Raw genomic sequence first — 23,199 nt, 5'->3', positions numbered from 1 at the left:
TGGAGAGCTCGAAGAGAAAATTTACATGGAGCAGCCTCCTGGTTTTGTCCAACCAGGAAATGAAGGAAAGGTGTGTTTGCTGAAAAGAAGCTTGTATGGTCTAAAACAAAGTTCAAGACAGTGGTATCTCAGGTTCAATGAGTTCATGCATAAGATCGGTTTTGAGAAGTCTTTGTATGATCATTGTGTCTTCATCAAGAGAAGAGGTGGAGTTGCTGTGGCATATCTACTATTGTATGTAGATGATATGCTGATCTCTGCAGAGCATAAGGAAGAGGTGGAGTTAGTGAAAGGTGATCTGAAATCTGAATTTGATATGAAGGATCTTGGAGATGCAAAGAAGATCCTTGGAATGGAGATCATAAGGGATAGAGACAAGAAAAGGATATGGCTAACTCAGAAAGATTACATCAGGAATGTGATCAAGAAATTTCAGATGGATAAAAGCAAACCAGTGAGTGTGCCCCTGAGCCAGCAGTTTAAGCTCAGTGTAAATCAGTGCCCTAAAGATGATAGTCAGAGAAGAGAGATGGATAAAATCCCATATGCAAACATAGTGGGAAGCATCATGTACACCATGGTGTGTACAAGGCCAGACATCAGCCAAGCCATAAGTGTTGTGAGCAGATACATGGCAGATCCAGGTATGGAGCATTGGCATGCTTTAAAATGGATACTAAGGTATCTGAATGGTACTCAGGATTATGGCATACTGTTTGATGGAAGTAAGAATTTTGATGCACAGCCTCTATTGGGATATTGTGATTCTGATTTTGCTACTAACATTGACACAAGGAAGTCCCAATCCGGCTATGTTTTCTGCATGTATGGAGCTGCTGTAAGTTGGAAGTCGAGTTTGCAATCTGTGGTGGCACTCTCAACAACTGAGGCAGAATATATTTCCATGGCTGAGGCCGTAAAGGAGAGCATGTGGCTGAAAGGAATCTGCTCGGATTTTGGAGTTGATCAAGGAGCTGTGACTGTATTATGTGATTCAAATAGTGCCATATGTTTGTCAAAACATCAGACATTCCATGAGAGGAGCAAGCATGTGGATGTTAAGCTTCATTTTGTGAGGGATGAAGTTGAAATGGGCTCAGTGAAGATTGAAAAGGTAGCTACTGAGCACAATGCAGCTGATATGCTAACAAAGGTGTTGCCCGGACTTAAGTTGAAGTATTGCATGGATTTGGTGAATCTGATTCAGCTGGAGTGATTGTGGAAGATGGATGAAATCTATGGATTGTCCAGTTATGTCCCAAGGTGGAGATTTGTTATGAGGATTGGGGCAAAACTGCACAATCAGTTCAGTTCGGTTACCAATATACTGTTCGGCGATTAGGGACCGATATGCTGTTCGGTGATCTGACGAACTGCAATCATGCTCGGTGATTGGTCGAGTTTGTAGTCGTGCTCAGGGATTAACCGAGCTCAATGTTCGGTGTTGAGCTCGGTGCTCAGTGCTCGGTGCTCAGTGCTCGGTGTTGGTGCTCGGTATTGGCCGAACTTAAACGAGTTCGGAGTTGACAGTTGTTATTAACTGATGCACGTCGTCGGATGCGACTAGTTAGTTAGCTTTAAATGAAAGCCGTTAGGTTGAACTAGTTGTTAGATAAGTGTTAGTTAAATAGAGCCGAGCTGTGGAAAAAGAAAAGAGAATTTTTCATCCAAGAGTTTTGTAATCTTCCACACAAATAAAACACAAGATTTCCATTGACTCCCCAAGAATTGTTTTTTGCTTATTCATTTTCATATCAAGTATTCGTTCTTCTCGTTCCGGAATCGATCTCGTTGTGATAACAAGATTGAGTCGCGTATCTGATAGCATTGCAGATCCTTTTCTCCTAGGAAAATTTTAATTTATTAAAAGTATTCTATATATTTCTGAAATTGGAAAATTGTCGAAATTGTTGTTGCTTTTGTTTATTTAGTAAAGAATGTTGTGTTTTAATAACATCATTAACAATAACATAAAATTGTTGAGGATTACATTGATAACAAAAATATTACTATACATAAACGATATACAGATATTTTTTATGGAGTTGCGCTATTTCAATTTTTAGTGCTCCATTTGCGTTGAGATTTATGATTTCAAAATTGTTAATTGAAAGATTAATTTGCGTAATTATTTGTTGTTTTCATGATTCAACCTGTTGTATCCATATATAGTGATATTATCCGACCATAATAACTGTTTCTTAGCCGGACTATGTTAATTGGTATTTCTTTACCAAAAAAAAAATTGTATTTGTTCGTCAATAAAGTATCTCTCAAGATTAACTATCCCGATATATATAACTGGTCAGATCCAGTCAGACCCGAATTAAACCTAACACTGAACTCATATTCAACTAATTTATTTTCATACTTTTATACAATGGGTAAAATATAATTTGGATTGAACTCTAGGACTCATTGTCCATTGATTAAATAGTGCTAATGGGATTTATACTTGAAATTAAAATACAAAATACCAAGTCCTTATTTACGCAATCTCGACTTCAATGAGCATCTGAATATATAGGAGATCTAAAATCATATCCTAATTATTACTACACCTTAAGCACGATCTTAATTGCTTGATCAATTCAATTAATTTCTGTTTCTGAAACTCCTGATATACCTCTAAATAAAATTTCCTTTTAACTTCTCAGAATTGTCTCAGATTGTGAAAATTTCACTTGGTCTTTAACCTTTAGGGTGTTTTTATATTTATTCTCCTAAACAAAGAGAAAGTATAATTAAAAATGAATTTATTAGTTAAAGTGGGAGTCACATTTTTATCTAGATCTATCTCACCTTTATATATATAAAAATTGATGGAAAAAATGTTAAATATTTAAATTGCTCTTATTATATTTTTTTCATTGGACTAAAAATAAATTTTAAATCGGCGTAATCAAATCTTTTCATTAAAAGACGTAATAATAAAATTATATTCTACCTTAAGCTAAGTACATAATTTTATCCCTTAACACGATTAGAATATTAATTTCTTTCAATAATTATAATTTTTTAATATTTTTACAACAAAGCAGAAAGAAAGCAGCTACACGAGCTATCCAATATTCGTATCCATTGCATTATAATTGCAGTCCAAAAATATTAAGTGTTTAACACGTATCAGTACACACCACAAATTCTACGGCAAAATTGGCTACCCTTCATTGTTCTCTTTACTCGACATATTTCAATGGACAACACAACCACCAAAGGTAATCAAGGCATGAATGAAAGCTTGCACCTTTTCGACATCGATCCTTTCGGACATTTTAAGGAGCCTCGAGGTACCACGCCCTTCTTATCGTCGTCCTCTTGCTCTTGATAATTGGAGTTTACTCAACGGGTAGAGGTCCTGTTAACGTTAGGAGATGAATGTGATTTCTCATAATGACTCAATTTCTATAATCCTTGTTTCCATAAGAAGAGGGCCTTGTGCTCTTGGATGGAAACCTCTCTATGCTACGACTGCGACTTCGAGGCCTTTGCCCCCATCCTGAAATCTTTCTAGGGCTTCTGCTACGACTGCGACTTCTACCTCTAATCTTTGGAGCAGTCACCCCGTTCTCGTGGAAGCTCCTCTGATGGAAACTTCCAGTGCCATTTGTCTCGTATCCGTTAGAGAACCCAGAGACATGTCTGAAAGTATAGAAAGACAATCTTAGGACTACAGAAATAAAGGCAAAGGGAATAAAACGATCCATATGGTATAACTATCACATACCTATCACGACCACCAGCCCTATCTGTGGATGATGGCATTCCCCAAACACCTCTTCCGCCGTCCCTTCCAGTTTGAGAAGAACTGAAACGTCCACCACCACCACGACCTCCTCCATCACGCCCTCCAGGGCCTGATCCCCACTGACGTTTTGCTCTCCCCATTCCACCACCACGTGAAGCCATGTCACGGAGTTCGCTGGGCACATGCTGACTAGCACCTTCCAGGAGTTTGATAAGCTCTGAAGCATGCTTTGCATCCTGCTCACAAAAGAAAGTATATGCCACACCAGTGGCACCGGCCCGGCCAGTTCTTCCAATTCTGTGAACATAGTCCTCTACTCCTGTAGGGAAGTCGTAGTTTAAAACCACCCTGAGACAGACAACATAAAGATATGAGACAAAACACAATAGCCAAAACACATGTAAAACTAAAATGTAATATTGCAAAAGAAATTGTTGCTTTGTTCCCATAATATAATAGCAATAGCCACGATGCATAGATGGTTATACGACACACAGAGGGCGGTTGAAGAGAACAAGAGCTGCTGCAGCGAACAGTATGACATGCCTAACTTCTAGTAATCGTATCATAGCTGAATTAATTTATGTAAGACTGATAGACAGAGGACAATGGCTGGATCACAAAAAAATCCATCCTGAAAACAGTATTTGGTTAACATCTCAATTCTCAAGGCATAACTAATCCAGACAGAGGTGAACCACGCATGTTCAATAAATTATAAAGTCAATTCAAACACCAACCTTATATCCTTAATGTCCAGGCCACGGGCAGCTACATCAGTGGCCACAAGCACTGGGGATCTTCCATTTCGAAACTGATTCAACACGTAATCCCTCTCACCCTGAGATTTATCGCCATGAATAGCAGCTGCTCCGAATTGCCGGGTCAGATTACCTGCCAGCTGGTCACACATTTTCTTTGTAGAACAGAAAATTATTATCTTAGAACCAGGTTCCTGAGATCTCAATATCTGTTCAAGCCGCCTGCGTTTGTCCGTTGGCGACAAAACTTCAACATACTGTGAAAAATACAAAGCTCTACATTAATAAATGTCCAACCAAGCAAGTGCTGACAAGCATTTCCAGTCTTCACATGATTAAAAGAAAAACCAGTAGATCAATGTTATACATACCTGCGTTATTGCCTTGTTGGCAACGAGCTCATTAACATTTCCAATATTAACCTGAACAGGGTTAATCAGTAACTCAGCCGCAATTATGCGCACCTCCTTTGGCCACGTTGCTGTGTACATCAAGGTTTGTCTACGAGCAGGGACCTCCTTCACTATCTTTCTTATCTGAGGTTCAAAACCCATGTCCAGCATCCTGTCCGCCTCATCTAAAACCAAATATGAGACCTGATGGAGGCTTATCCTTCTCATCTCCAGAATATCATTCAATCGACCAGGAGTAGCCACCACCACATCAACACCTCTGTCTATGTCTTTCAATTGTGGACCCTTGGGTGCACCTCCATATAAACACTTCAGCAAACAGATCAAAATTGAAATCAGAAAGATGATAAGGGAGACAAAAGAAATGAAATGCAGAAACAAAACCATTTATTGTTAAAGGGTGTCCATTTAGAGCCAACACCACATACTAACAGAATAATCAGATTGGTTTTCAAGGAAGGAAAAGTTATTCATAAACACAATTAGATTAATCATCTCTCACTCCAAGCTTAGCCAGAAAAGAGGTGATAGGCTATGGAGACTGCTATATGAGAGGCACTGCTGAAACCATACCGTGCAAGATATCCTACACGACCTTCCAAACTTGACGGCTTCATCTTGAATCTGAGTAGCCAACTCTCTTGTTGGTGACAACACCAAAACTGTTGGACCTAATTTTGGGTTATTATGCCTTTGTTTCAGATGAATAAATCCAGGAATCAGGTAACCCAAGGTCTTCCCGGATCCTGTCTTGGCGATTGCTACAATATCAAGACCTTTTACAGCAATAGGCCACGACTGTGCCTGTATTGGAGTAGGAGCAGAAAAACCAGCATGCTGCACCTGTAGAATGAAACAAAACACCAGCAGCCTCATAAGCATATGTGGTGCTTCAAAATTTTCAGACGGTTTTCTTTTCAAATTAAGCAAGTGGCCAAGGCAATAAGAAGCATCATCCCGCCCATGAGTCAGGCCTGCTTGCAGAAGCAAGTAAATTAGGAGGACACTCTTCTTCTAATCAGACCAAGGGGCAGACATATTTGCTACCAATAGAAGTCTCAGCCAAGCTTGGATGATTCGGAAAGCCCCTCACATAGATTGGTCCATCAATAAGGGTGCTCCAAATACATGCAAGCCCAGGGGCGCACAGCGTACGACATTTGGCTCCTCCTGGAGCAAATATCGCACCTGGGACAAAAGTAGAGACGGAAAAGAAGGTTCTTAATCTCCACAACGAGCCTCCAGTAGTAATTCAACGTTGCAGAAAGTTAATTCACTCAAACTTTAGACTCACAGTGATCTTTAACACTTTTAGATTCAACACATTAAATTTAATTGCATACCTCCCTAAGAATCTCTGAAGCAAATCCAGTGGCTTCAAACGAGGTGAATGGTGGAGGGACATTGTCTCCCTAGACAAATTATGAAGAGAATGAAACCAGTTAGTATCAACAAAGGATTAGTATAGAAACTAAAAGATCACACACACATACACAGCAAACAAAGGAATAAAAAAATAGGTAAAAAACTAAAGTACAAATTTTTACTTTCATTCAGATATCTCATTCAATATTTACTTTCACACCACACAAAACTTAATCACTGTAAACTCCTTTTCTACAAAAATTTCAACTCTTACTTTTAGTCCTTTACTCTTCTACAAAACTGAACGTCTAACTTTAGCAGACAGACAAAAAAAGTCAACTGCATGATGTTGTTTCTTCTAAAGAATTTGGAGAAAATAATTGATGCAGACAAAGAATAGCAGGCTGCACTAATGAAATCGAAACATACTGTCACAGATATTTCATGACGCCGGCGATAGGCTTCAGCGGACACAATACTTTCTGCGCCGGTGGGAGCAAGAGGTCCATATCCAACACTGGCTTTCACCTCTACATCACTGTGTGAATAATCTGGTCTGCTTCTGGTGGCCTGTCAAAGTAGTGAAAAAATACCAATTGAGTACATCAAGCAAGTAACAACTTAGTTTGTTCATCACTGAAATAGCATAGATGGCAATAAACACAGATAAAGAGGACCAGTCAAAGTTTTAACAAATGCATACACATGAATTAACAAGACTGCATATATCTATAAGAACATCACTTGGGCTACCTGATAAGCTACTGGTACAACAGCCTTGGTCAATCCATTGCTAGCTTTGGAATATCTGTCGTCATTATCATTCGCATTATACTGTCCTTGGGGGGACTTCTGAACCGATGAAATCAAAGATTTATGAGCTGGTGCATAGCTTGTGTGACCAGGGGAAACAGGTTTTTCATACTGGGTTATATTGGTCTCTGGATTCCAATAGTAAACATATCCAGTCTTGTCGTCAACCAGACCCTTCCATGGTTTTGGTAGACCGGGGTCCTCAGGTGCGTAACTTATACCAGGTGCAGCAGCTGCCATGACAAATCTTCCCTATGGAGTATCTGTAACATAAATTGCAGAGAGATCAGAAAAACAAAGGAAATAACTTTATCAGACTTGTTAGTTAGGATTCATTATTAAACCAAAACTGCAAGATACTACCAAAGCAAAACACTCCATACTATGGGTACTAAAAAAAAGTACTACTATCTAATCCATACATGATTTGTGTTGAAACTTGTCCATTTCCAAATACATATTTTAGTAAAGCATAAATCAACATTGTAACTTCCGTTTTCACATTCAACGTTATAAAATACCATACTTAAACTATTCACGCCATAACAGCTATCAACAGGCATCATCAAACATTACGAAAGCAAATCAGCATTAACAAGGGGGTGGGTAAACGGCACAGCGTGGGAACGAGACATTCACATAATTCACCCCCAATATCTTGATAGGAAACCCTAATCAAATTACTAGTACAATTCCACCAAAATAACAAGCAATTCCAAACCACCGACCTATACATACAAATTAAACGAAAATTAAGCAGCTAAATTAGGGCAAATATAGAGAAGGTTACCGCGCGCTTTTTATTACAGTTAATAACGAAGCAGAAAATATCTTCTGCTCCACACCGCACCTTTCTCTATATGTATATCTTCTCTCTCACTCAGTGATTCACAAATAGGTGTGTGTGCGCGTGGATTGGGAGTGAAAGAGAGGGATCTACGCCTCCGATAAACCAGAAGCGTAGGTGAGTGGAGAAATGGAGAAGAGAAGTTACTTTATAGGGGGGAAATGGAATAAGGTCTAGTTGTTTCCGCTTTTTTTATTTTTGACTTTTCAAATTTGCTCATTTTTTATTTATCTCTATTTGTAAATATATTTTTTATTTTATTTTTTTAAGTATTTAGCCTATAGGTGGCCGAAAAGATTATTTGCGAAACTAAATTTAGTAAAATAAATATAGTAGTAGTTAGTTTGATCCCAAAAAAGTAACCCTCAATAGTTTAACATTTTCGATTATATACATATACATTATTGTATTTTATTTACTATTACCTTTTAGCTGGGTCAGCCTATCATTAAACGCTCATTTAAAAACCTTTTTTCTATCCCAAGGTCGGTTTTATTTGTTTTTACATTTGAACCACTAAATAAATTTTTTAAAAGAGCCCAATCATTTCTTCTGGGCCCAATATGGAGAGATAGGCAAAGGTTGGTGGGTTAAGAATTGTGGGTTGCTTATTCATATATTTTCAAGAGTGAGAGAAAATTGGATATAAAAAGGCCAGCAGTTGGATCCATCTTGATTTGGGCCATTGGTAATTTTTAATTTTGTGGCAAGAGAGGTGAGCATATTGTTTAATTTAATAAAATTATCATTCATGGTGAAGGTGGCGTAGATAAGTTATGGCATAAGCTAAGATTGAATCTTGTTTTAAAATTGTTTGGTTTAATTTTCAATTCTAATATAATGCAAAACATATTTTGCTTATGATTTATATAGTGTTAGGCTAAATGGAGTACTATTTATCAATATATACTTAAAATACTTCTCTTATGTCTGATTATATGTTAGTTTTGGAATTTACATAGAAAATATATGTAATTGCTACAATAATTTTAAAATTTTACTCTCATTGTTCCAACAATAGTCTCCATTTCTTCATTTTTGAATAGTTTATTCATGAGATCAACAATACATGACTTGTTACCAATTGAAGATTCAAGTCAGCTATGCTGTTTAATTATGTAGATGTTGATGAAATTCCAATTAAGTGCTAAACAAACTACACACTAGTCCATTCCACCATTATTCAATAGTATATTATTGTATTCAATTCGATGGATAAAGTAAAGAATCGTCAGAACGATCATGATTCGTGTCAAGCACTATCAACCACATCCTTTTTAGTTATGAACTCATTTTCGATTCATATGGATTTTTAACTAAATATTAAAATATGAATGAATAGTCCGAAATAAATTAAATATTTGTGTACAAGAAATGAGTGGATAATGCTGGAAATTATTGTCGTATTAGCTTAATTATGAGCACTGATATTCGACAAAAACAAGAAGACGAATTAATCCCAAAAAAAACAGTTATCGGTCACACTCAAAACCCCATTAATAAGCTAACAAGAATCTATTTAGAAACGAAAGTCTCGTGAAGATATTTACCAAAATAGTGACAATTAGTTAAATGTTATAACAACTTCCATAAAACCATAATTAATTATTTTTGTTTTCCAAAGAGTTGTGGCTGTGATTTACCTGTCATAATCAAGGCCCACGTAATCCTATTGGCTATAAAAATGACTTGTGGTCAGGAATTAAATTAAGAAATAAAAATACTTTTGCTTATTGGGGCCTCTTTATCTTCACTTTCCGGTTTATTGAAAATGCTAAAGGCGCATTTAATAATTAATCTCTTTTGATGTTTTCTTCATTTTGAGAAATATGTGAATGGATTAGTCATCAAAGTGGTTTCCTCTATTGGCAAAGCTATGAGTTATGGAGAAAAGCTGTAGTATTTATTAAGTTGATTATTAATAAGTGGTTCTTGTTAATGACACTTCAACGTCTTGGAAACCATTGTTGGAGCTTGATTTTATTCCATTGTTTTATGGGAAACTTTAATGACCTTGATTCGAAGTCTATTAATTAATATGTGGTTCTTTTTTCATATGTGACATTGACAAAGAGGAAATCCAATTTCACTAGAAAACGGCTAAAAACATTTTTAAATATACTAAAAACTTGTCACAAAGAGGAAATCCAATTTCACTAGAAAACGGCTAAAAACATTTTTAAATATACTAAAAATGCTTCAAGAAACCTCTCAACTAAAATTAGGGAACACAAATTAGAGCGATTAAAAAAATAAAAGATTAAGATAATTTGTCTTCAACTTAGGGACGCCTACTTTTGGGTTCTAAATTGTGAGTATCTTAAAAAAATCAACGTAAATAACTGGGTCTTTATTTTTATGTTCTTAAAAGATATTTATAGTTGAAACCTAAATAGGTATTGCTTATATCACAAGTTCACCATTTCATTTGTAATAACAGATCATTATAGTAGAACAAATTATGCTATATATGAACCCCACCTTTAAAAAAAACATCCTATCAACCTCACTTCTATAGTCACACAATAAATCCATTAAACATGCTAAATTAGAGATAATCAACCTTGAGTTAGTGCACAACATCTTTTTTAATTAATACTTCATTAGAGGTCTTAATTCCGAGGACAAAAGTACAAGATATATTAAATCTAGTGGCCAGTACGATCCACACTAATATCATCAACGGGCTCGAACTCGGCACCTCATGCAATAATGTCTAAGCTCCTTGCTGCTAGGACAATGACTCTGGACTACATTAATTAAAATATAGAGGGTTGGCGAATTATTTAAAGAGGGACCGTGGCATGTTAGGAATCAATCATTCAAAGCCCTTGATTTATTAATTTCTTAATAGCTTATGCGTAGACAAGAGATCATAATCTATTGCATCTGAATTTGTCCCTTCCTGTCTTTCCATTCCATAGACTTTTTTTGTGTGTGTATGTGGATAACAAGTGGCTCTCAATACCTAATTTCTACATGCTATTCATGAAATCTTGTCTACACTCTCTCACTTTCTATTATAGATCTTTGAATAAACAGCTAAGAATTTTAAGATACTTTCCCTCTCATCACAGATTGATTTAATTTTACTTGGACATTATTGATGGAATCAGAACAAACAAAGTTAGTCGAAAGCATAGATAGTTTTGATTTTACGATTTAAACGCCTAATTTAACTTGACTATGACAAAAGGAAATGCATCATGTGTACAAACTAAGACTTAAACATTACTCCTATTATATTATTTTAAAGAAGCATTATAAAAAGTAGTAATAAAAACATAATGCTTGTATATACTTACAGTAATGCTTAATTTAGGAATATTGCATATCATAAGAAGATAATAAAGGTCCATAGGAAACCATACAAATACATATTCATTTTTATAAGTAAGAGCTGAATATTACTAGAGAAATGTACACATTATGAATTTAGACATTTAGTAATTAATGTAAGTATGGAAGTAGTTAATTAAAATTATAATATCTAAAAAACATTGGATATAATATTAAATATATAAAATCAACATATGTATGAATGCATATATTCAACTCAATTATCATAATTTAAACCTCACGAGACTATTATTAGCATATCAAATTTCTTGTACTAAAAGATGCTTTTACAATCTATTTACATTTATGATCTACTTCGCTTAAGAATAAGAAAACAATTTTGGAACTTATTAGATAATGAAATTTTGTATACATATCCTATCCGTACAGTGGGCCCATCGAATTAATTTAACTGGCTTCCACTTTCTAAATATGGAAATATTCATTAGTCGTAATCAGCATTTGTCGACATATCCAAGTCAGAAAAAGGAAAATATGTAACTGGCCATCACTTTCCCTGTACAGATACTTAGTTGTCTAAACTCTCTTTGCCCACCAATTTGTCGACTTCGTGTGAAATTAATTTGCTATTGTTTGCCGTGGAGTCAAACCTTTTACTTTCTTTAGTATTAGTGCAATAATTAAATCTAGTTTCAAATTTATTAGATCACTACATTTTTTATATGGTCAAAATATGCAATAATTAAATCTAGTTTCAAATTTATTAGATCACTAAAATTTTTATATAGTCAAAATACACTCTATCTAAATATAAACCTTTTAAGTTGACTTCAAAAAAACAAATGCAGAGCATCTCACACTTTTACAAGCGAGAATATCTGCCTAAATAGAAGACATGCAAGGAAAACTCATAAGTACAAACGAGTCTTACACTCTTGCAATACACGAATTAATCACAAAATAATAATTTGTGACTTAATTAACTTGTTGGATCATAATAACGATAATTAATGAAAAATGAAATAATTTATTTGTAGTATAAGATTTACATTATATAATTTGAACCCCTAACTTCTTTGTTGGAGGCCGTAATCGAATTGCATGAAAACGTCTTACCAATTAACTTGTGATTCATAATATTATCCATATTATGTTTAAAGAAATTATGAATAATTCGTTATCATTACTATTAATATTTAATTTTTGAAAATCATTTATTAAAATGAAAATTCAGTTAAATGGGACATATCAATTAATTTTCGGATATTAAAAGAAATGACAATTTTTTTATTAATTGGGATGATTATATAACTCATTTTTTTCAGTTGTAAAACAGCTTTGTTTACTTGTTTAAGAATAAAGATACCGTCTCTTTAGCAGTATAATTGGACAAACTTTGACAAAAAAAAAACTAAATAAAAAATTGGGGGTGATCGGATTGTAATTGCAAAAACAATAAAAGATACATATTGCCATTGTAGCTTTAATTCTAAAAATAGTGTGAAAATGCAATTTAAGGTAACGGTTGTGTTATTTGTAGCAATTTAACTGGATTGATGATTGATTTAAACGAATAGGACATATTAACTGATAAATTATGGATAATGAAACTGGTTTTCGAAAGATAATTATGCTTGTCTTGTTTTTTAAGTCTTTCAAGCGTGCCCTCAATTTAATTTTTTCCCCTTGTATTTCTAAGTTATTATTTCAAGGGTTTAGCAATCCTTGGGGTTAGGGTCTAGTATGTAGTAAGTAACACAACCGTCGTCAAAGTCCATGAGTTTCAGGCATTCCGTTAGGGTTTAGATATCATCTCGGCTAGGGAGTAGTTTGAACTTATAAACATAATGTACAAATATTACTGAGTAATGGATGTTATTGACTCTGTAATGGACGATGTGTGAACTGCAATGTATATGTTTTATGAGCCGTTTAGTTTGGTTGTGTTACACAATTTCTTGAGTAATATAAGATTGGGAGTTTTTTTTTTATTATTTGGCGCACGTTTCATTTATTCCCTAAGGGTTTAGCAATCCTTGGGACTAGGGTGTAGTACGTAGTAAGTAACACAACCGTCGCCAAAGTGAACAAGTTTCAGTCATTCCTCTAGGGTTTAGATATCATCTCGGCTAGGGAGTAGTTTTAACTGATAAACATAATGTACATATATTACTGTGTAATGGTTTTTATTGACTCTTTAATGGACGATTTCTGATCTGTAATGTATATGTTTGCTGAGTCGTTTTTTTTGTAATTTTATACAGTGGTGGTTGTACCTGAATGTTCTCTAGAATTGAAGTCAATCGTTGTTCAGAAGTTCCAATCACTAGATTTTGCTTTCACATTTTACGATGTATATGCCTGTGCTGTTGGTTTTGATACGCGCAAACAAGGAATGAGGAAGACGGACGGTGTTACCACTTGGTATTATGTTGTATGCAATAGGGAAGGCAACAAGAAGTCGAACGAGGATGAGCAATTGAATGCACGTTCTGGTTTTTCTATGAAACACAGACGGTTATCTTTAAGGTGTTGAAGGAAATGTTGATGTATTTTGTCTTTCGGGTTAGTCTTATTATTCAATTCGTTGTCTTAGTCTTATTAGTCCTACCACTGTCAACATTTTACGCATAATAATTTTATGTTTTTAATCTATAATGTACATTATTATTAATGAAGTTGTACATTATTGTTTACAACCACTTAACTTACTGTACACAATTATTCGAGTATAGATCATTATTAGACACATTCTGTACATTATACATAATAACATTGCATTATTAAACTGTTAACGTACATTATTATTCATGAAGTTTTTCATTATTGTTCACAAGGACTTAACTTACCGTACATTATTATTCCAATACAGTTCATTAATAAGCACATTTTGTACATTATTCGGTTAATTACATCCATTATACAATTTCTATTAATTTTGTTGTACATTAATATTAAAATCCAGTTAACTTGTTCTACATTATTTTCTTCTTTTTTTACATTATTAAGCAGTAACGTGACATTATTCGGTACTTTAGATCCATTATATGTTTTGTGTTAATGACATCATACACTAGTACCAAAATATGATTTTGTTTGCAAGAAGTTCAGCACACTAGATATTGTTCAAAACAGACCAAGCCACAAGTCGGCTATTTTCCATTCCAACATGAGTTATCAAAAACATCATCCACCACAAGTCGGTTATGTATCCTGGAATCTCCTTTATGTTGAAATGGAGGATAGCTCTGAAACTAAGTTCATGACCGACTTCCTTCTGGCGTGGAGTTAGGCTTTTTAAACAGTTCAGGAACTCGGTTGGGGTCCGTCGACAGTAGAGATGGCCGACTTTCTTCCTGAAATTTTGCGCAATCGCAATTGGAAGAACATCATCCATCGCTTCGTCAATGTCCAACCTAGGTTGCTTCGCTGTTGTCCAAAAATCAATAATGTATCGCATTAATATTATATAATGCACACTACTAACTGTATAATGTACAAAAGGAAGCAAATAATGTACGAATAAATATAACATTATCTCAACCATTGACCTTTTACGAAACCGATTGATGTAATTTAAAACAAAAAACATAATGTACACCACTCCCTACAATAATGTAAAAATGGCCGCAAATAATGCACAAATGAATATAACATTCACTCAATTACAGGCATTTTATGAAACCGATTGATGTAACTTCAAACAAAAAACATAATGTACACCACTCCCTACAATAATGTACAAGTACTCCAAGAATTAAAAAGGCAAATGCAAGAGATTGCTCACCTGCAGTATGGGTGGGTTGGCTTTTGAAAGGTCGGCCTCTTTTTGTCATTCTGGATCTGTAAGACGAACCAAAAATCAAAATCGGATAAGATTTTCTCTACCAAATCGCCCAATACACAATTGTAACTATTAATTACCTAAACTTCAATAATGGACAGAACCCTAGCAAAAATGCACACGATTTCATGCTTTACAGAAAAATCGACAGCATATGTTAAAAAATCGTAAGAGTGTGTCGGATAACTAAAATCGACTAATACACACATCTAAAGCAACAATGAACTAAAAGGGGTAAATAATGAAGAGAACCCTACATCAAATGAACAAGCAGTTATGATTTACCAATCAAATCGACCAAATGTTTGCCAAAATAGTGACCGCGTTTAGTAGAAAACTCTGAATCGTCGACTTTATGGTATTTTTACGGCTAAAATCGACTCTTGGACTGCTCTCTTACCGAAAATCGAAACTTTGGAACCCTACCTTGTTGTCGATTGCAAATCTTCCACCGATTAAAACGTTGTTGCGTCGAACGAAGGGCGTTAATCCGGCAGAAATCGACTTTTCCAGTGAAGTTTCTCTGATTTTGCAGCGACTAGGGTTTAGAAATGAGAGAGAAAGGGTTTTGATCGTGGGTTGAGGGATGAGAGAGGTATTGTGAGAGAGAGAGTGTGATTGGATGGAAGGTCAATCGACTTCAAGAATGTAACACACACTATGTAGTATTATACATATAACATTTATATGCATACCTTTAATAGGGCTTCCAATCGTTGTATCATACATCTTGAATTGATATTGATATGTATAGTAAAATAAATACTGGTGAATGGAAAGCCTCTCGTGACCACTATATTAATTACTTTAATTTCTTAATACGTGTGGAAAATCAGTATATATGAATATGGCGTGGCAAGTGGGATTAAGGTAATTAAGATAGGTTGCTACAATTATACATCTAATTAGTTAGTCAAATATATCATTGGGAGTTCGATTTGACCTCCATGCTATATAGCCTTCCAAATTTCTTATACATGTAACTGATAATCTTTTGTTATAATCCCATGTGACTCCGTCTCATGTTACTTACATCCATCATAAATTTAAGATTAATTTTTTTAGTGTAATAAAATTAATATTTTAAATATAATAAGAGCTCACTTAATAGAAAAACACTTAATTAACTTTAATATATTAATTAAATACTATATTTCTTACTTAAAATAGAGGTAGAACTATCTTTTCTTGTTTGGTTGTCATAAATGGCGGTTTACAGCTTATATTTCATTGCATAATTTAGTGACTATGAGTAGCTAGGAACATGTGCTATGTCCAGTCCATTGTACTCCCTAGCTCCGTTCAATAAAAATAGAAATATTTGGAACGATACAAGTTTATACATGAGTAATTAAGAAACAACAATTAATTTCGTAGATCTCATCTTTCTAATTAGCAATAAAGATTAATCTCAATTTGGGCCTTTTAGTGCTTTGCTAAACTAGTGTCATTTATTATCTCAAAGTTATTGTCATTTAACTAGTAATATACAATCATTAAACTAATAGAAAATTAAACTAGCTAACAATAAAAATCCTTGTGTTGATGCAAATATTGAAATATTGCCTATTAATATATAGGAATTAAATTAACAATATGCGGTAATTGAAATATTGACAAAATAAACAAATAGAAAATTAGTATGTATTCTCAAGGTTATACTATACGTTCAATAGAAATAGTAATTTCTTAGATCCCATCTTTAAGTAATTAACTATAATGATTTATCTCAGTGTCTTCCTTTCAATGTTATACAAAATCAGCGTCATTGTTTGTGAACACTATTTTATTTTTGCAAGAAATTGAGAAAGTGATACTGACACGATCGTCATTACAATGCAGATACTTGGATTCTTTTAGCCGCTATTGAGAGAAGAGTTTTTCTTCTAACTTTTTAAAAAAGAAAAATTCTTATTTGATCATTTCTTAATTATGTGTATGTGTATGTGTGTGGGTGGAGTGAGGTGAATTTATACCGGTGGTGATGACACAATTAATTAGTCTAAATTAATTAACCCAGTGTTAAAATTTTACTAATTAAGAAGTAGATAAAACTATCCAGAATCCAAATAACATACTACTATTATTGACTTCTTCAATACTGCCAAAACTAGTGTACGTGCCACTGCCACATGTTTGCAATAAATTGCTATGGTATTTAAAATTTTGAAAAACAGAAAGTAGGGATGATATATAAAACAAGATATAAACATAAATTTAGAAATGAAAGGGTATTTATAGTATTTTGGAAAGGGCTACATTAGTTCTATAATTGAACGCTCGAGATATTTTACTTGGCAGCTAAGCTAGACTTCAACCTATTAACTTGCATATATTAAATTATTTGATTTGTATATGTCAATTGTCACACGTGCAGATGCGAGAACGTATCCTCGTACCATTTTAATTGATTGCACCATGTAAAAAAGTTTTGGAGAGGGTAGGTGTTCACTTTTTTAATATAGAAATGGGATTTCACCAATGATGTAAATCAAACCATACAATATCCAAAATTCATACGTGTTTATGTCAATTGAATCCTTAACTGGAATCCGATCTCACACAATATAACGAATGATCTCATAGTTTAGTCGAGCACTCATGTTATGTATAGGGATTAAATTCGATACCATCTCAATTTAGTCATATGTATATATGTGAGGCCCTTAGTAAATATTTTTTATAACTCAAACAAAAATAAAACAGTAATTTCTCATGATGATCACCAAAATAGTATTATAATTAATACATTTTTTTGTCACAGTTGCAAGCTTGCTACTAACTACTATTTGGAAAGAAGAAAATAAAAAAGGAACTTTTCAACGTACACATAATTGTTTATGTATGGAGACATATTTATTAAACGAAAAAAAGAGTTAAAAATCCATTTAAAAATAGAAGTATGAAATATGATAAAAAAAATTGAAATTAATACACTATTAGTACTATATTTTTATAATATGTTTTAGACCCTAATAGTATTACGAATGGTGAAACAAAGTTAGGTCAAAAGACATCCACTATGTTGTCAATTAATAGCTCATTTAACTGGAAATTTTTTTCTTAAACACCATCTATAAATTGAGCACCGCCTCCATTATTAATTTTATCCAGCCATATCTACATTTCATAATCCTTCTCCCTCTCTCCATACCTTCTTCTCTCTTTTTCTCGCTATATCTCTCTAAAGATGGATAAGAAAGCATGCAAATCTATAGATGTTGAAGTGAGGAAAGGGCCATGGACTATGGAAGAAGATCTCATTCTCATGAACTACATTGCGAATCATGGCGAAGGCGTTTGGAACTCTCTAGCTCGATCCGCAGGTAAATTAATCACACACACACACACACATTTATATACAAACAAAACCCTAATGATTTTTTTACTTTGATATTTGATGTAAATACTTTGATTTTTTTTTGTTATATTTAAAGGGCTAAAGCGGACTGGAAAAAGCTGTCGTCTCCGGTGGCTTAACTACCTCAGGCCGGACGTTCGACGTGGAAACATCACGCCGGAGGAGCAGCTTCTGATTATGGAGCTGCATGCTAAGTGGGGAAATAGGTATGTCCTATTTATTTTTTCGGTAGAGTTTTTATTTTAAAATGACAGTGTTTATTTTTTAAAATAAATTAATAATCGTTTTTAAGTTTGAAATGAAAAAAAATATGGTGTTAGTTTTTTCGTCTATGCATTTGCTCATCAACCGTCTACTTTTTTTTATCACTTTATTGTGTTACAATTTGGGCTTATTTATTTGATTGGTGATGAAACTATAATTAGATTTGAGAGAGAGAGGGCGAAATCATAAAGTTCTAACTTCTAAACGTGAGGAATTTAAGTACTTGGCTGCAAAATTTTTTTAAGAAACATGCGATTTTAATTTGTAGTTTATGGCAATCCAACCCATACCTTTCTTGAACAATTATTATCCAATAGGTTTAAATAGCGTTGTTAGCCCGATAATTATAGAGGTTTAAATATGATTTATTTTAGTTGATTTTAGCAATTCATTTTCTTGGTTATTATTCTTTTTTTTTCTTTTTTTTATATAGTGTCTTAGTTAGGAAAAAGAAGAAGATAAGTATTTGGTAAAATAGTGCTGAAAAGGAAGGTTGTGAGAGGAGAAGCCAAAAAGATTGGGGAATCCTTTTTGATAAATCACATGTTTACTCCTTCAACCACTTGGAAGAATAGCTGCCATTTGCTCCTTTATTATCTTGAAATTGACATCTGCCCATAATGTTTTGCCCTTTTTTCAACAAAAGCCCCCCTAAAAAATTTTACATTATTTTTCATTTTAACCTTTTTTATTGTAAAAATTGCATCTTAGGTGAAATTATGGGTTCTTCCTATTTTTTAATATCCATTTGATAATAAGGTGAACCAAGAGAGAGAGAGAGAGGTCTTTTAGCCTTAATGAGAAGTTTTGCAATATTTGCCATAAACGATAAGCATAATGAGAAGTTTTGGAAAATGGTAATTTCTTAAAGTGTTTTCATTGAGGGAAAAAAAAAAGAATTTTCGAGCCGCTTTAAATAATTGTACTTTTTTATGTAAAAAGTTTCCAATTTAGAGATGGTGAGTGAGTGCAAAGATTTACCAACCTGTGAGGAGAGAATCAAAGATGAGATGCCACACTTTCTACGTTTTTGTCGAATTGAAAAAATAAAACACATTTTTTAAAAAAGAAAGAAAGAAAAATAATATTTACGAGGGGTGTTGATACATGCACTCGTAGTATTAGTTTTTCTTAGCAAATGATTTTTCAATTTGGAGAGCTCTCTTCAACAATTGCTTTAAATAAATAGGGAATGGCAACAAACTTTGATTTTAGCCGTAGAACATGGCTTGCCGATAAAAATAAATCATGTGTTGAAGCAATTTTTTTTGAAATATTTCCTATATATAAATATAGTGGCCCATGGTGGAAACTATTTTAGCTCGTTTTACACGTGTTACTATGTTTTCATACAATAAAATGCTCAAAGGTGTAATCTATGGAAGTGGTAGCTGTCCCATCAACTTTATAAATACCATATATCATAAGATATACAAGAAAAACTATATTTTTGTGCATGATTTCTATGGCTATATCTATACATATACATATGCGTGATCTTAGAAAAGAAAATTGCAAGTAGAAAAACAGAGCAAAAGTGGCCCACGATTGATATAAATTTTGACCAATCTTAGTAGTACTTATTTACTTCTCTAGTTTCACGGTAAGAAATTTGTGATATTTCACGTGGCTTTGTACTGTATATACTCCATTGTACACTACTTGAAAACAAAGAGATATTATCAAGTGGTAGCTAATTTGGATAGTGATTAAATATTTTTGTGAATATAGGTGGTCAAAGATTGCAAAACATTTACCCGGAAGAACAGATAACGAGATAAAGAATTATTGGAGGACTCGAATTCAGAAGCACATCAAGCAAGCAGAGAACTCCAACGATCAAGCTAGCACTAGCCATGTCTCGAGCTCATGCCCTCCGGACCATATTGTTGAATCATACTCTCCACCTTCTTTTAATGGCAATAATATGGAACCACCACAGGGTCATTTTCCAACCGAACAAAACGAAAACCTCTGGAGTGTGGAAGACCTGTGGTCTTTGCAGTTACTTAACGGGTACTGAGTCAGACCTAATTGACTCAATGGGCCCCGCTATCACTTCCGTATATAAAGTAGTTAAATTTTCTCCCTAGTACTACTTCCTTCCATTTCATATAGTTCTTGAATTAAGGGCAACGTGTAATATGATGTGATGAAATATAAAGTTAGGTGCATTTATAATAATACTATATAAATATAATATACTAAATGATGAGGAACGGTGACATATATTGTACATTAAAGTATGATGAGCTTTGGTGAGTAAAGGGTTTTCCTTTTCTTTTTTATTTTTTTCTCACATTTATATGTACACATACTATTTTAAACAAGGGTTGATTCTATTGAGATTAGGACAATTAGTACTTTTGGTACTACTTAGTCTTCATCAAACAATGATTAATCCTACTGTTATAATGATTGATGGTTGATTGTTTCTTTCCTTGGTTTAATTTTTGTAACTATGTAGTACTATGTCTCTTTTGGAATTAGCTTTACACTTAAGAATTTACTTTAATTATGAACTCCCCCCATCTTAACGTGTTGTCTTAATCAAATTTGAAAGCTGAACTTTTGTTTTTTTTTTTTTTTGAAAGCTGACCTTTTGTTGTCGATCTTATCCTTCATAAAGTGGAATGCTAATGAAATGCATTTATGAAATTATGGGTGAAAAGAATCATGCAGGAAACAAATACCAAACTGAAATTAGGAGAAATAGCCACGTGGAAAGGTGATGAAGCCTTAATATGGCAATATTGAATATCTACTTTCTATATATGTCTATATATGTTCATTGCAATCCCACTTGGAAATATGACTGCTACCCAATTCTTTACCTCATTTTCGGAATGTGGTCCCCTCTTTTTACTATAATAGTATAATAATTTGAAAATTTATTTTATAGAATCGAATAAAAAAATTATATAGGTACAATTTATGAAATTAAATTAATTCGCCAATTTTTAAATTTAATCTAGAGACTTAGTTATGTTAAATACAAACCCATAGAGTCATTGTAGCCAGATTATTCAAAATTTGGATAAATAATTAAATAATTCACAATGTAGCCATGTAATTGAAAGAACACCAAGTCCAATATAAAGTTCCAATTTCTAGGCGGCCAAAATATAAAATAAAGAAATGAGCTTAATCTCTAGGATTTAACCTTACTTGTATGCATCTTTGTCTCTTAATTCTTTTTCTCTCCATGCAAGTCACCATTACCACACACATGATTTCCCCTTCACCAGTTTTTATGAAAATTTAAGGGCTCGTCCATGGCGTTTTCGCCGACAAGGAAAAGTTAGGATCTTTTAGCGACTTAGGAGAAATCGGTTGCTCCTCTCACCCACGAGATTTGCTGAAAAATGAACTTTCAAAGACCCCAGTTTAATCTTAAAGTCATGCAATGTAATTCCTACTTTTCAAAGTATTTAATATTTTCAATAAAAAATAGAGTAAATAAGAAATGAAATTTGAGCCACTAGCATTCTTTTATGGCACATGTTTATAGTGTGAAATTGAAAGAAAGTCTAAGCCAGCACGTGAAGGATAAGTAACTGTCACATGGGGGGTCGGCTATATATAACTTCATGGAAAAAAAAATTTACTCGCCAATTAGTCTAGTCACCATGTTGAATGTTTCTAAGGGAATAAATCTACAAAAGGGTGATAATTATAGAGACACAAGCGTGATACAATGTTAAATTTAAAGAGAATCAAATTATGCATGTAACTTGGCATAGGGGTTGAGTGATTTATGGCTCCAGTCAAAAGTTTTAAATTCGAATTCAATGTGACACGATTTTTAAATTTCGATTCGTTTGTTTATAAAGAAAGAGATTCAAATGAAAATATGTAGGTATTTATGAAAGACGTACTGGACTCTTATGTTCGTAGTTGAATGATGATTTGTGAGAAAAGATGAAAAAGGTATATGGGAGGAGGATATTTAGTATAAAGTTTTACCAGAATATAGTACGTTAATAAAAATGAAAACTTACTTGGAACATCTTAAATTTTGAACAAATTTTTATTTCTTCCACAATTTTGAAAATCGGCCGTAAAATACATAAATTTTAACTTTTTCATTTTTTACAATGACGAGAACGCCCATGAATTTTATCATTTTTCTTAACAATTCTAATAAATAATTCAATCATGTCTTCAATTTTAAAACACACGTATACCAAATCAACAATATAACAAGTAGGAAATTAGAATATTTTATCGTGGAAAAACTTTGCAAAATATAAAAATCTGTAGTAATTTTACAACTAAACAGACCTTGAACAAAATTAATGATTTTTCCAACTATTTTTCCCAAAAATGCCATATCAAAGTATAATCCAACGTGCATAGATGTATCGGATGTCCATTTTATGCATGTATACTTGTGCAACGAAACTTCTCTTCTAAGTATTTTAAAGTGTCCATTTTAATTTTTTATGCATGATATATAAAAAGCATGATGTTAAAAAAATAA

At 33.6% G+C, this 23,199-nt stretch overlaps 2 protein-coding genes and 1 long non-coding RNA gene across 3 annotated transcripts; 1 reads left to right on the top strand and 2 right to left on the bottom strand.

Annotated features, from left to right (window-relative positions):
• Nucleotides 1–3,062: 3,062 nt before the first annotated feature.
• On the bottom strand, nucleotides 3,063–8,090 carry LOC121777280 (ATP-dependent RNA helicase-like protein DB10). The gene is made up of 9 exons (XM_042174474.1): nucleotides 7,891–8,090; nucleotides 7,041–7,363; nucleotides 6,717–6,857; nucleotides 6,266–6,334; nucleotides 5,496–5,765; nucleotides 4,881–5,231; nucleotides 4,489–4,766; nucleotides 3,728–4,096; nucleotides 3,063–3,642 (listed from the first exon to the last, which is right to left on the bottom strand). Exons 2-9 carry the CDS (start codon nucleotides 7,338–7,340, stop codon nucleotides 3,399–3,401), a joined length of 2,022 nt encoding a protein of 673 aa, XP_042030408.1. The 5' UTR covers nucleotides 7,341–7,363; nucleotides 7,891–8,090; the 3' UTR covers nucleotides 3,063–3,398.
• Nucleotides 8,091–14,523: 6,433 nt separating this feature from the next.
• On the bottom strand, nucleotides 14,524–15,687 carry LOC121777281. Its single transcript, XR_006045456.1, has 3 exons — nucleotides 15,518–15,687; nucleotides 15,035–15,090; nucleotides 14,524–14,676 (listed from the first exon to the last, which is right to left on the bottom strand). It is a non-coding gene; the product is annotated as an uncharacterized LOC121777281 (long non-coding RNA).
• Nucleotides 15,688–18,191: 2,504 nt separating this feature from the next.
• LOC121776537 (MYB-like transcription factor EOBI) lies at nucleotides 18,192–21,004 on the top strand. The gene is made up of 3 exons (XM_042173707.1): nucleotides 18,192–18,417; nucleotides 18,529–18,658; nucleotides 20,448–21,004. Exons 1-3 carry the CDS (start codon nucleotides 18,282–18,284, stop codon nucleotides 20,737–20,739), a joined length of 558 nt encoding a protein of 185 aa, XP_042029641.1. The 5' UTR covers nucleotides 18,192–18,281; the 3' UTR covers nucleotides 20,740–21,004.
• Nucleotides 21,005–23,199: the final 2,195 nt, after the last annotated feature.

The sequence above is a fragment of the Salvia splendens genome, chromosome 18, assembly GCF_004379255.2.
Source record: "Salvia splendens isolate huo1 chromosome 18, SspV2, whole genome shotgun sequence".
In the NCBI taxonomy this organism is placed as follows: Eukaryota; Viridiplantae; Streptophyta; class Magnoliopsida; order Lamiales; family Lamiaceae; genus Salvia; species Salvia splendens.
This window is presented reverse-complemented; position numbering and strand designations above follow the sequence as displayed.

Coding starts and splice junctions, on each gene's coding strand:
- LOC121777280 (XM_042174474.1), bottom strand. CDS start 7,340: ATGGCAGCTGCTGCACCTGGTATAAGTTACGCACCTGAGGACCCCGGT. Junction 4,097..4,488: donor CTGGACATTAAGGATATAAG/GTTGGTGTTTGA, acceptor TGTCTGTCTCAG/GGTGGTTTTAAACTACGACT. Junction 3,643..3,727: donor AGGGCTGGTGGTCGTGATAG/GTATGTGATAGT, acceptor CTATACTTTCAG/ACATGTCTCTGGGTTCTCTA.
- LOC121776537 (XM_042173707.1), top strand. CDS start 18,282: ATGGATAAGAAAGCATGCAAATCTATAGATGTTGAAGTGAGGAAAGGG. Junction 18,418..18,528: donor CTCTCTAGCTCGATCCGCAG/GTAAATTAATCA, acceptor TTATATTTAAAG/GGCTAAAGCGGACTGGAAAA. Junction 18,659..20,447: donor CATGCTAAGTGGGGAAATAG/GTATGTCCTATT, acceptor TTGTGAATATAG/GTGGTCAAAGATTGCAAAAC.